General features: G+C 36.9%; 1 protein-coding gene across 1 annotated transcript in view; it reads right to left on the bottom strand.

The window, feature by feature from the left end:
* FBN2 (fibrillin 2) overlaps window positions 1–14,761 on the bottom strand; it is a 175,589-nt gene that overhangs the window by 105,549 nt on the left and 55,279 nt on the right. The window contains exons 8-11 of the mRNA XM_069777396.1: window positions 6,227–6,352; window positions 4,053–4,205; window positions 3,054–3,287; window positions 2,064–2,201 (exon numbers count right to left, since the gene is read on the bottom strand). Coding sequence (XP_069633497.1) covers window positions 2,064–2,201; window positions 3,054–3,287; window positions 4,053–4,205; window positions 6,227–6,352 — 651 coding nt within the window. The remainder of the gene's footprint in view (window positions 1–2,063; window positions 2,202–3,053; window positions 3,288–4,052; window positions 4,206–6,226; window positions 6,353–14,761) is intronic.

Here is a 14,761-nt window from a genome sequence, read left to right as displayed (position 1 = left end):
TGAACTTAGAAAGCAAAAAGAATAAAAATTTAATAGATACATTGTGTGTTATCAAATAGATAACAAACATCTGTGTGCTTCAAATGATTATTTTCAACTTGCCCTGCAAGTAACAAAGAATACAAGCTGTGAACTAGATTTTATCAAGAAACATTAGTTGAATATGCCAGTTCAAAAGATGCTCAGCACATTTCAAGACAGTTTCTGAAGAGTCAAGGTCCACCATAGTTAAAAATATTATTGGTATCAGCGATGCAAAATTTAGTGCTGGGAGCAAAAGTGCCAGGGCTCTCCACAGACTATAAAGAAAGAATAGCCATGCAAGACAGATTTATACTAAAACTCCCACATCCCACTTACAATGCACTTATAGCTCCTGCGGCCCAAGGATGCAGCAAGAGACTAAGCCTTTTGAATCTCCCAGCCACAGATCAGAGGTACAGAAAACTCCCACCTAAACAAAAAAAGCTGAAAAAGTTTGGCTTGCTATATCATAGAGGACAACTTGGAAGAACTGTAACAGTCTTCAACTACACAAAAGTGCAAAGAGAAAGGTACTGAGCTGCTTTCCTTATATACTGTGGATAAGACAAGAAACAATGAGCTGAAATGTTTGCAAAATAGTGTTTAAATTAGATTAGACGTTCTGAAAACTTTCTAGAAATTTGACTATTGGAGCACTGCAATTGCCTGGGGAAGTGACAGAATCTCCATCAGCTGAGATTTCTTAAGAAGAGGGTGTACAAACAGTTGTCAAGAACAATGTAGATCTAACTGACCTGTCTGGTATAAGAGAATGGCCTAGCTAAGGGGACTCACAAACTTTCAGGTGCAGAATATATCAAGTCGATTTGAGAAAGGAAAACAGAGGGGTTAAACAAGGTAAGAAACAGGGACATCAAAAGAAAAGTACTATTCAACAGTTGCCACATTTCACTCTTCCAGACAGCAGAGTGCCAAGCCAGGCAGGTCCTGATACTCAGTTTGCATTCAGTGGGAGGTGGAAGAATTTGCAAGTCAGAGATGCAGTGTTCCCAGCTGAGCTTCTAGTTGATAATCTGCTCTGCTGCATGTATGTCAAAATCTGCCTGTACTATTCTCACTTGCATACTGTAAACTGCATAGTCTTGGATTAGAAGATTTTTTTAACGATTCACGTAGCTGCAATTTTCTGTGGTCCTTTGTGTCTATGTTTTCCTCTAATCCATTAGAGGAGATAAATAATCCCAGAAATTGATTCAAAAAGCACAATTTCAGTGAGAGAAGCCTATCACTAACAAGCTCTTATATAATATTTTTCATTCACAGATCTCTAAGTTCTTTATAAAGAATCAGTAAGGAAATGTTCAGTCAGAAATATAATCAGACCTTTCTATTTAGGTCTATACATTTACTATGCTGTATCCTGCATACAAGATTCTTCTCCACACAACTACCCCACAAGAACCTGCAAATTTTATATTTTCCCTGAAATACCTGATGAGCCTTTGACACTGCAAGAGTGAAGTCCACAGCAACTGAATAAACGTGCAGAATCCCAAATTCAGCTCGTTATAAAAAGTTAGCATTCAATACTTTCATATGAAATGAAAATATAACCAAAAGTTAATTAATGCATTTTTTTAATGATTCAATATCTTTCAAACTGTCATTCATCCTTATGAGTAGGTAAAACATAAATTCTACCCTTCATTATCTTGAACATAACTTGGCACTAATTCCTGTAGCAAAAATGGGAGAACATGGAACAGAATTTACTTTACTGAATGTGAAGACAAAAATGTACAATACCCATCAAGTACAGGAATAGTCAATACCAATACTTGTGATTAAAGATTTCTTTTTTTTTTAAGGAAACAGATAACTCTCATGAAGATTTTAAATTATTCTAGTTTAAGTTAATATCATGGTCTTTGCACTCTCTTTCACAAGAGCAGTATCATTAAAATAAGTATGTGTGTGAGTGAGAAAAAATACGTTTTTTTTTTTAAAAAAACAGATTTAAAGCAGAAAAATATTAGCATTTTAAAAGTGAATAATGGATTTTAGAAATGTGCACTTACCAATACAATCCCCATTTGCATCCTGCTTATATCCCATGTTGCACTCACATCGGTAACTAGAAAGGGTTGGTATACAACGTCCATTTAAACAAAGGTTGGGATGGTGCTTACAGATGTCTATTGTCTGATTGAGTATTGCTAATAAAAAAAACCAGAACACGAGACAAGTATTCATATTTTCAAACTGAAGTATGAAGATTGTATTTGGCTTCAGAAAGTATGTTATCAGGTGCGTAAATATATCCTCCAAATCAAGTATTTTTTGCAAGCACTATCTGTTGACACACCAGCAAACTAACAAAACCAAGCAGCTCTCAGAAACAAAAACCACATTAGACAGTCTTAATTATGATTTACAGTTTATGCGTATAGCCTGATAAAATTGTCTACGGCCTCATGAATATAAAAACAATTTGGGTGAAAATTGAAGCAGTCTGTTCCTGTATGTTTACTAGTTTTGTTGTACCTGTCTTAATAATACTCCTTGCATTTTATTAACTTTATGGTTCTGATCCCAGAGATGAGCTTACACATGTCATAAGCAATTTTACATATATGAGACTTCCCTCTGAATATTATTCATCTTGGGCTTTCAGTCAAGGCAATGTTCCTGCAGAGTAGGTAAGTTTTACATTTGGAAGAGCAAGTAAAGAGAACAGTTTATTTTAAACCCTAGTGCTTTTTTGAAAACACTTAGAAATTTGGGGTTCTACTACTGCTGACCAAGACAGGTCAGCAGGGACAGCACAGGCTCAAGGACTCTGTAACGGAAGTGAAGAAAAAAACCTCTACATCTGAACTCTTGTTAAAAACAGAGCTCCTTAACTTCCTAATGTATCAACTGAGGTCTCTTAAATGTGCTTGCATATAAAGGCATTTTTATGTGTTAAGAACACCATAGCATTTCCAGACTGGAAACTAAGCATAAAAAAAGGAAAAAATAGAAGGAATAAAAAAGAGAGAAACAAGTACAACAATGCAAGTACTTACTTAGCCCTGTAATTATTGGGCCATTTCCAGTGGGACTTTGAGCACCTGTCCCTACCCCTGCTCCGCCTACACCTGGGGAGAAACCATTGCTCCCAGGGATGGGAATGAATCCTGCTCCCCCTGGACCATAGCCATTGCCATTGCCACCAGGAAGGATCCCGTTTCCTCCTGTCCCACCACCTCTGGAACCACCTCCAGTAGGAGCACCATCCACACAAAGTCTGCGGTGTTCATCTATTAAACAGGAATGCACAGAGAAGCATAATGTAAATCAACCCTTCACAGTCAGCTTTTAAGGAAGATACAGATCTTCGTACGCTACAATAAACAGAACACCAACTCCTCGTTTGTCTGATGTGTTATCTTTCCCACTCCCAGTCTCCAGCAGATCCCATGATTGTGACAGGAGTTATTTAAGGAAGGACACTAAAAATAATAAAAGGAAATATTGTAATTTACAACTGTTTGTTGAAATCTTTTTGTTGATGTGTTGCCAGCAGCACTGTAACTCCCTGGTCACTCAGATATCTTGATATAGATAAACTGAAAATACATTTCACTAGGGATGTAGACTATTGTTCTGTGAGCAGAGTGGAAAGAATAAATGAAATACTGATGCATTTCTAGTTCAAAGTAACCCAAAATTTAATGGAACAAGAGAGCAGCTGTTCCTTTAAATCAAAATGAACTATGGACCCTCAAAGTCATTTCCTCTTTGAGCCTGACCACAAAATCTTTCCCATTTCCCAAGAACTATTTCCAAAGTCAACAAAAGGACGTTAAAGAAACTAGTCCCAAACAATCATGGACCAGAAAAAAATGGTTCACAGATGGTAACATCAGTATTAAAAACACAAGATTGAATAATAATGTAATTCCTGACTTTCTTTTTCCATTTAGCCTACATTTTAAAGCAGTTTAAAATATTCCAGTGACCTCTATCCCAACTAGAATGGACAGCAAGGAGAAAACAAACCAACCAACCAACAAGCCACTCACCAGATCCTCTAACAGGACACATCTCTGGAACAGACCCAATGGCCCAGCACCGGCCAGACTCACAGCAGCACTGCCTTTTGGTGAACCTACCAGGAAGCTCCTGTGCACAGCGGCCATTCACTGTGTTGGAGAAACATGTACTTGCCCTCTGATCTGGAAGTTAATTTAAAAAGAAAATAAAAAATAGCAACATGAACTCTCAAAATTACTTTCCCTTATTCAATTCATGTAAGGACTAAATTGTTTAAAAAGTTATATTAAAAAAAAACCCAAACAAAACAAAAACAAACCCCCAAATACCCCAAAACACACCCAATAATCATCTGAGGTGCTCAGCACCAACGTATTCCACATTTGGTTTACTACAGGATCACATATTTGCAGTGACAGTAGTCTTGCATTAATCAACATGCAATCTTCAAGTCTGCTCACGCTAACAGGTAATATGGATGATACAAATGATACAAAGCAATAAAAATAGAAACTAGACAGAAATATATAAAAAGCTTACTATGGCAAAATTAAGACATTTCACGTAACAACAGCACAGCGATATCAGTAATTTCATTTAATGAATTTTTTCTTGGTGTAGATATAGCAGACTGAAGAACTGCTATCCAGTCTGCTCTGCTCAATAGACTGAATGTGCAACAGTATTTTTAGTAGTGCCATGTGAAAACTACTCTATATAAATATGCCAGTGTTTATTATATTCTAGTTCCTTCAAGAACACATCCTAGATCTTTTATTGTCACACTCCTGAACGCAGACTAGGAGAAAAGCTCAATGAATTTGGAAAGGCATGGTACTGATTAAATAACTGAGCACATCCTGATATTTTAGTTAAAAGCAAATGTTTATCTTAAAATGGGAAGAATAAAATAATTTGTATTAATAAGGATTACATTACTCTTCTCCTAAGTAAAGGAGAAATTATACTTCTAGAGTATACAAATTATACTCCAATACTATATACATCTGAGAGCACAAGAACTTTCAGACACATTTTCATTTAAGGGAAGGAGACTCTGTGACATAAGGGCCTGCCTTAGCGGACTAGGGCATGTGATTTGTTTGCAATTGGTTTGGGGAGCCAACTTTAGAAACTGGATTGTAAAACATGCCAAAATCCATAGAAATTTTGATGATACTGGAAGTCATAGGTTCTCAGTAATTCTGAGGCCAGCCACAATATGTTTGAAGTTTGGCACTCCTCAGATGAACCTGGATAACAAAAGCTGGCTACATTGTGCAAAAAGTTATCCATGGGAAATCACTTGTAAGTCTTGTGTTGCTACTGGCTTGAATCATTTATCTGTCATTCAGAAATCCCTTCAGAATTCCCATCCGTTTCCCAACATGAGAACAAAGTACTTTGAGATGTCTGAAATACGAAGAACCACATGAGAACTAGAAAAAACACTATTATTAGCAATCGTTAATGATTTTTACACATGGTATGCAGTATTTTTAGTTAATTCATCAGAATGGTTTATACGGTATATTTGACATGTGCAGCTGTATAAAAGAAATTACCATATGAGAAAATAAGCATACATCATTTTAATAATATAGAAGCAAGTTTCAAATAAATTGTCCTGTAAAAGCTGCAATCTACTGAAATCTAATATGTGGTTTCTTTTATTACCTGTTCCAGCCAAATTGATGGCACCTCAGTATACACTACTTAATGACTTCTGAGTTTATGTATGTGCCTTACATCAGTCTCTAAAGGTTAAATTAACCTACGTAAGATGGAACTTGAAATACCAGGTAAGGATAAATATTTGCCCTTTAGATCCAAAGAGAGCTTAGCTTTTGGTTTCATCAGATGCAGGTTAGAAAAACAAATACAATTAACATTTCCTATGTTTGCCTAGACAACAGAGAGATATTAATTACTTTTTTCCTACAAAGAACCAGATCTCAGGCAGGAATTCTCAGGCTACAATACAGTCAACACAGAAGGATCTACTGTCTACATAAAGATGGTTGCAGTGGCAATCATCATCAGAGGAGGATATTATGAATTTTCAGTAGCTGGTAAATTAGCATATAGTGAGGTCCTGCGGTGAGGAGGAGTGCTAGATTGTTGGGACAGAAGTTCTGCTGCTGTGTGTAAATTGCCTTAATAACCTTGAGAGTTCTAAAAGCCTACAGGGTGGAATACCTACCAACACAGCGGGAGCCATCTGCAGATGTGCCATAACCCCGTGGGCAGATGCAGAAATAACTTCCCACAGTGTTAGAGCATTCACCACCTTCACAGATTCCCGGGATGATGCTGCATTCATCAATATCTATCCAAAAAGGAAAGGACATAGGATAATTAGCAGAGCACTTGAACATACTGTATTAAAAAGAGGGAAAGAGAGCTTTTCTGAAATGAAGTTTTATTCAACTCAGATTGAATAACATATTGCTGGTGTTTGCATACTGCAAATAATTTTGTTTGCCATCTCATAGAGGTTTTCTTTATACATTTTAGGGATGCACCACTTCAAGTTTTAGAGTATGTGAGAGCAGTCTGGGATTTCCTCTAAAGGACACATACTGAGTACCATCCTAAGGACACAACAGCTATAAGGCAATACCAAAATACACATCCCTGCTTTTGAGCTGAAGGAAGATGGTACAGCAGCCAAGCGTGACAGCTCTGCACTTCCACAACCACAGAAATATTGCTTATGAGATCTGACTGCTTTCTGGCCTTCTAATACTTGAACAATAATCAAGAATTTTGGCCAAGCTCTTCATATATGACCAAATGTTGCATTTTTACTTTTTTCAGATATTTTTAATCCATTCAAATCTTTCTGCTAACTAAAAGTAGTGGTCTCATCTGAACACTGAAACAATTTTGTATGTAAATACATATAAAGTGAGATGTCATCAAGCTGATGAATGAGCTGCTATATGTAACAAAGGGCTGCTAGGGCACTTGGCACCAGGACTGAGAGCACCATGTGCTGTCCCAGCACAAACTGGAAGTAAAATGAGGAGCTGAGGCAATGAGAAGCAATAGGAGGAAGCAGTCAGTCTGACTGTATTGTTAGAGATGTGAAGCACAGCAGAGCAAACTGGAATGGAAGAAATACATGCGGGAAGAACAGCATGAGACTAAAGACTATGTCATGACCATTTATACAAACAAGCCATTTTAAGTAACCGCTTCATTCTACAACTGTGACAACCTTTAAGACATTTGAATATTTTTAGGGTCATTTTAGTAAACTAATTTTGCTTTTAAGTGACCTCTGTACATCAGCTTGTTGAGTGGCTTTCAATGAATGTGAACTGTGGCCCAAGTTTAACATGGGAGGCATTCTGAGAAAACATGGGGAAATGTGAGCCAACTTTCTAACTAGCTTGAGGTGAGTTACGTTTTCCAGTTGGAATGATATGATACCACGGGTTTTGCATGGCTTAATACCAAAGGTAGTCATAGGTACAAGACTTTGGCTTAACTTGTTTGTAAAAATCTGGATGCAGTATTAATTTAAATTAGCTTTCATACTGCAATACAAAACTCAAACCAGAAAAGTCAGACTGTTGAACCCAGACTGTCTCATGTCAAATAATGCAGGAGAAGCATCAGAAAGAGTATATGACATAAACTATCTTGTGGTGACACTGTGAAGGACTTCACATTCCTTGTAAGAAAGCCTTGGGACCCCACAGACCCTTCCTTGCACTTTTACACAGACCTATCATTTCCTTGCATATGTCACTCTAGAAATTCTCTTGAGATAATGACTGCTTGAGAAATAAACTTTAGCAGGTGTTCTTTCTTAGGAGGCTTTTATGTGATGAATACTTTGCTCCCTCCCTTACTACATTCTCCACAGTGAAAACTCAAAGAAAAGGAAGAGTGCCAAAAAGATCTGGCATGCACAGGGACTATATTAAAAAAGTAACTCCCCACTATGGGAAGGTCCACACATGAAGAACTCCCTTTAGATATGAATCTACAGAGGATATTAAAGTACTGAAAGGAATTTTTTTTGCCACAAGGCCACTAAGAATGTGAAAACTGTTCTTTGTTTAGTGAAGATATGAATAAAACACTCCTTCTCCCACTGGCGTGTCATTTGGAGTGTCATTGTAGAAAAGACAATTTATCTTACAGGTAACGTCTTCAAACTTCCTACCTAGTCCATACATATAAGCACCCTGTGGCCTTTGTTGTTTGTTTTACACTGTGAAGCAGAATCAGAGGAAGTGAAAATTTTGTCTTTTTAATAAGGTTATTTAAGCATTTCAGAGGACACAAAAAGTTTAAATTTTACATTAAAATAGTTACAAAATGATGACAACTATTCCCCACATTTTAGACATCTGCTCAAGTATGTACAAAAAAAAGTCTCATTTTTGCTAAATCAAAACACTTCTAAGAAATAATGCTTTCACTTAAGACTTCATAGTTACCCACTGCAGAGATTCTGGAATTCCAAATTATGGTATAAATCAAAACCAAATAATTCCCTAGGAAATCTCTGAAATCTTGCATTAATTTACTATATTAAAGACAATATATATAATGTGGTGAACTGCTTACCATCTGATTTAATCCAATTAAATGAAAACATGTGTGTAAATCAAACCAGAACCAGAACCAGCTGCATGCCTTGTTGAGATCTTTCATGCAGTATGGGTCTTTCACAACCCCTAAGTCTTTTAAACATGAATACTGCCTTCTGTATACACACACATTCTGAAACATCATGTCAGAAAGACAAGCAAGAAAATTGGACAAAATGAGGACTCTGCAGGAAGAGCGTATTTTTTGTAGTAAGTGACACCTTCCTGATGGCAGAGTTACTGGATGCTCATGTAAGAAAACTCCCTTGTTTTACCAGCTCTTGAAGCACACCTTCAATTTCAAGGAAATACTACACTACCCATTTTCATCACTACTGCAGTGGTTCAAAAAATAAATTCCAAGACTAATTCTAACGTTCAGAGGCACCAAAACTTTGATGAAGACATCACCAGCACGGTGATCACAATTTACCAGCATGGAAATACTGTCTGAAGATGCAAATGCTGTAAACACAAACAGGATGGCACAAAGCTGGTAGCAACTGCCACCAGTGATACATGACCAAGTTAAATTTAATAATCACTGTGCTAGGAACTAGTTACATAGTATTTTCAAAACATATGTTTCATTCAGTAGCTCTCTTAGAGAGTAGGTCTTAAATCTTGTAGGCTTCATAGCATTTTTTTGTTTGGTTTTTTTGGTAACTGAGGTACAATAGCAACTACTATGCGTAAGAAAAAAAAATACACAAGAAAAATTAATCTATAAGAATCTGACTACTAAAACCAGCAGGCACTTGAAAACCGAAGTTTTCCCTTCATTTTCACTCTGTTTGGCACAGGTACCTGCTACTTTAAAGGCAGTAATCTTAATTACAAGAACACAACACCTGGTCTTCTGCCAAAGGAAGCCAAATTCCAAAGTAGTTGCTTATATAGTACAAAGTCTATTGAGGTAATGAGTAGGTGGAGTTTGTAGTACTGGCAAGTGAAAGACGTAGGAAGGAAATAGTTAGCCACTTCTGCAAAGCTGCAGGACTGAGACCATCCTTCTCACCTGGCTACAGGCACACAAGTTTAACACTGTCTAGGGCTCTTGTCCAAGAATGACAGGGAGCTGGGACAGGAGGAGGTACCTTCCTGAAATCTGGGCAGTGACCAGAGTGGAAGAAGACTCCACAGTCTTCTCCATGTGGAGAGAAAAACATATTTTTAACCAACTAACAGGGAGAATCCTTGTGGAAGATTAATTTTCTTGCTTACTGGAGCAGTACCAAGTCAGTGGATTCTTTTTTTCACTAACTTTTGAGCAAAATCTCTGTCTCCCCTTCCCCCTCCCTGGTTCTTTTATGTGCAATTCTTTCAACAAGATCTCTGTTACCTCTGACTGGAAATTCTGAGACTTTACCTCAGAAAGAGCTATTTTTAGGATGGCTGATTGAAAAAGTTACTCAATTTCCTCCCTTCCCCCCTCCAAAATACATAAATTAATGGTCTCTAGGAAAATGCTCCAAAGATAGTAAGAGGGGATGCTGTCTTAAGGGTGAAAAAGACTGGTGGTGTGAATGGCTGCAGTTCCAACGTTGCACAGGAGATGAGAAGGCCAGTCTCAATGTGAGAACCAATTTAAATGTGTGGCATAAACTTTGCAGGTGTGAGTATTAATAGGTGAACTTCTGCCAAAAAAACCCAGGCTGGCTACTTGTCATCCAGAATTCATGACTTTTACTGCTACGGTAAGCAGGATTTTATGAATAACTGAATTAAAAGTACCAGAAAAGGGGCTCTCAACTGCTGAGTTCTGAAAAAGGGTTCCTTGAAAATAGTTTTAATCTACAGTAATATCTGGTAGTATCAAATCTGAATAACACACAGTGTAATGAAATTATACATTAAAGCAGGAAAACCAGAAATAGAACTGTTTCTTTTAAAAGGTGCTTTGCATTTTGGTGCCATATTTAAAAAAAAAAAAAAAAAAAAGAGTTAGTCTGTCATATAGTCCTAGCCCTTTGATGGCAATAGTACAGCAACATATCTTTTTGGAAGAGCATCTGAGGCATCCTACCTCCTAGAGTACCTGTCACTGTAAATGGTGTCATAACTAACTACGTTTAGTCAAGGAGTATGATGTATTTTCAACCTGAGTAAGTGGAACACATTTATTAGATCCTTGAAGTACTAATAAGCAGTCATTCACCTCTTATGTAAATTAGCAAGCACAACTGAAAGCTTATTTCTCCTCTCAGTTTATCTATATACAATCCATCTCTGAATAACCCATAGATGCAAGTTCCATTAATTCTGGAAGATAACATCCTAAAAATGAACAGAATTTCATTCCTAAAAAGACAATGAAAACTCAATATATTGTAGATCAAAACTTTTAGGCCAAAAAAAGAGAAGGGTTGGGGTTTTTCTTTTGTTTAGTCAAGACATCACACTAGTGCTCTGGATGTCTGGAATTTGGTACAAGCCCTGTAATGGCCTTTTCCAAATTTTTTCAGCTCTGTGCCCATTCCTTGAATCCTTCCATGACTTGCCCAGTAGTGGAAGGAGTTGTCCTGACTACTGTGGAAAGTCTATAAATCAGTAATATAGAAAAGCATATAGATAAAATCAGTAACATTGAACCATGAGCTGGATTAATTTTTAAGGTAATATTTTCCCAAATAGCCTAAGCTACCTAGTTGCATTTCTACATGAGGGCATACAGACACAGTTATACATGCAAGTTGTTCTCATGTGTTTTGGAAATGCTTTAAACCTTCTTTATTGATATACAATTGCCATTAATTTCTGAAAGGTCAGTGTCAGTAAACTGTAATCTGAGGCTCAAAATAAATCCAATAAGCTGAATATATGCCTTTTTACTAATTTTTTTTAAAAAGAAACACAAGAATATAATGCAAGTAAATAGACTAGCAAAGCAATGTTTATTGCTTAGTACAGTTCTAGCAAAATCCGTTATGCCACAAAAAGCACAACATGAACATTCCTACTCATTCTAACAATAGCTATTACTGGAGGAAAAAACTCTAACCCACAAAATGCATCTGGATGTTTAAGGACAAAGGATATAGCAGGGGATCTCAAATTCCCCCTTCTTAAGTAGAAAACTTGCTGTTAAATAAAGAAGGTCTGAACAGTCAGTGTAAGATTCCAGCCTATGCCTCTGAACACTGGAGCCTTGCCTGGTTACTGACTCCAACTTGGATTTTGTTCTTTGTAGCCAGCAAGTAACATTTATCCTGTTTTTCCATACTTAAAGAAGGGAAAGGAGTGAGCAGAATACTCCATACTACATAACTTCTATATAATCTTTTAAATAAAAAAAAATCATTAAAACAATGCAGTTTCCATTAAGTAATTTCTTTGTACACAGGTTCTAACTCATAGGAGACTAATTCCTCATATCCTTCTCAATGGCCCAATCCATATATAAACACAATGTAACTTCACTCAGATGACCAGTCCCACTAACTGAAAGTGTAATTGTTTGAAGACCTGGCTATAGTTTTATCCTATAAATCTCACACTGAGAGATTATGAACTCTCAAAGCCTTTATTAAAAAAACAAAGCCTGAATAAAACCAGGGCTTGGCTTTCATTCTCTGCTCCATTCTTTCAATAATGCAAGCATGGTCCTACACTGCTATAATTCTGGCATTACCACTTTGGCTGTGAAGCATGGGGAAACGGACAAGTAACAGTTTCATTATGGTTTTTTTTCCAGAAAAAATGGTACAAACTGGGCACTGCAGGTTGTTATTTGCATAATTCCCTGTAGGGAATTATGTGACTAGGGAAGCTAGTGGGGAAGCTGTGACCAGGGACTAATTAGTACCTAACTTCTGCCACAGACAGAAATGGCAGGGACTTAGAAGAAACAAAGACGGAGCATATGACCTGTTCTGCAGTTGGCTGCCAACAAAGCAGGAAATGAAAACCCATTGATTACTGAACTATGAAATAATGGCAAATATTTCAGCCTGCAGATGATGTTTCACTTCTATTATGCATGGTCTCATAAGCATCACAAATTTTTAAGCAGATATGTTTTAAAAATATATTCACCTTTTCCTGTAGATACTAACAGGGAGAAATGCTTAATAACATTTTTAACAACTAAAGCAGAACTTTAGATAGGTTAAAGAAGTAGAATGCAAAGAATGCTTTAATTACTGTTTTCAGAAGGAAGGAAACCTATCACTGAATAAGTTTTCCTTTTGGCATCAAAGCCGGAGTGCAGATGTCAGGCAGAAACATAACATATACAAAATGACCTGCGTTTTTTGGATCTCTGTGAAAACATCTATTTGATATATTTTAACTGCATCCTTGCCTAAGAGGAGGTATCAGGTCTCCTTCACATGGAGCTCTTTTAGAGTTAACAGCAGTAAAGCATGAGCGCTGCCATGGGCAGATTACAGACATCACCAGAACAGGGACTTCATTTATTGAACTGAGATGGTACTCCATCATATAACAGATATCCAAATGCTGTCTTTGCTCTGATGATATATTTATCACACTAGAAATGGCTTTTTTTTTGACTAACACCTCAAAGCTGGCTTGGGCAAAATCACTATTGTCCTACTCCTGCTGCACAAGTCTCATGGAATAATAATAAATACACCATGTTTGAGAGAATCAAAAAAACAAGTGCACTTCTAAAGAACAAGGATAACTATTCATCAAAAAATGTAAAAGTTACTCTCTAACATTAAAGTAATCATTGCATTTAATACTATAAAAAGTTCTAAACAGTCTCAAGCTGAAAGAGTCCTGCCAAAATAAACAGGTGTAATACAAAGAAAACCAATTTGAATAAGAGCTTTCCAATGAAATGTCTCGCAACTGACAACACAAATCCAGTACGAGGAACAACAAAGCATACATTTCTAATCTGTACATTGCCTACACAATCAAATACCACACATGTTTAACAATTACAGCTGGTTTTGCTTCAGCTTTGAAATGATGAGTTTCAAGTAAAGCATCACAGTCACATTTTGGAAAACATTCAACATTTGCAGGTTTTTTTTCTGGTAGTTGTTTATATTTAACAGCATAATTACAATAAAATGTTTCTGAATTTTGTGTACCTGAATTCTACTGAAAGATAAATTGTATTGCTGGAATTTTTCAAAATCATGGTAACTGTACTTATTGCTTGATATCCCACATAACAGAAAATGATGGTAAAAATAGCTAGTTATGCCAAGACAATTGCAAAGAGTAGATGTTTATTCACTTCCTAAATGTTGTGTAACCATTGCAGAAGTACATTGCTTAGAAGCTAATGATAGCATTAAGATACTAACAAAATTAATCATGTCAGGTATATGTCAGATTTAAGGTGGGTATAGGTAGCTGTTAAGTTCGCTGTGCCTGTGCTCTGAGCTGGTAGGATGCAAGTTAGCCTTGGTGCTTAAGTTATAGATCCACATCAGTACAGCACCATGTCTCTGACCTGATAGTAGTGCTAGACATTGTTATAAACACTTAGTCATAAAGTAAGTTGCATGTAATTGTTAATGGTATCTGCCAATTTACCTTTCCAAATGATTAGAGTCCATTATCAGAAAAAAGCAAGTAGTGTTGGATTATTACTATATATAAGTTTATAGTTTGTGTTCCGATTCATCTATTACTAATGCTCCCACACCCCTGACCACTACTACTCAATAAGGAAATAAAAAGGAAGTTATAATTTTAAGAGCCAGTGATCAAGCAGCAGGCAATTCCAAAATCAGCTGGGTTTTTTGCAGTTAGCAATGAATGGAAAGCGATGCTTCATCCTTTAGGCTTTTTTCCACATAGGTACGGAGGAGAAAGAAGCCAAGTAAAGGGTCACAAGCTGATAAGCATGATGTCCTTTTCTAAAAACAGCAGGAGTAGTGGATACGTGGTCTCAGTCACCTCCTTTCTACTTCTTCTAACATGGGCAAGACCAAAGGAAGGCTCTTGGGAAAACAAAGCACCCTGTCCTCTTCCTTTTCTTCTAATTCCAATTCTCCTTCCTATATGCTGATGCCTCACTGAAGGCCTACAACTCTCTTGTATCCTACCCAGCCACTCCTTCCTATTTGCCTCCCTGGTAAGAAAAATCCCACTACCTCTTGCCTATGGTTACATTCCCATTCTGTGTCCCACAAAAAATTAAA

The sequence above is a fragment of the Haliaeetus albicilla genome, chromosome Z (genome assembly GCF_947461875.1).
Source record: "Haliaeetus albicilla chromosome Z, bHalAlb1.1, whole genome shotgun sequence".
NCBI lineage: Eukaryota > Metazoa > Chordata > Aves > Accipitriformes > Accipitridae > Haliaeetus > Haliaeetus albicilla.
This window is presented reverse-complemented; position numbering and strand designations above follow the sequence as displayed.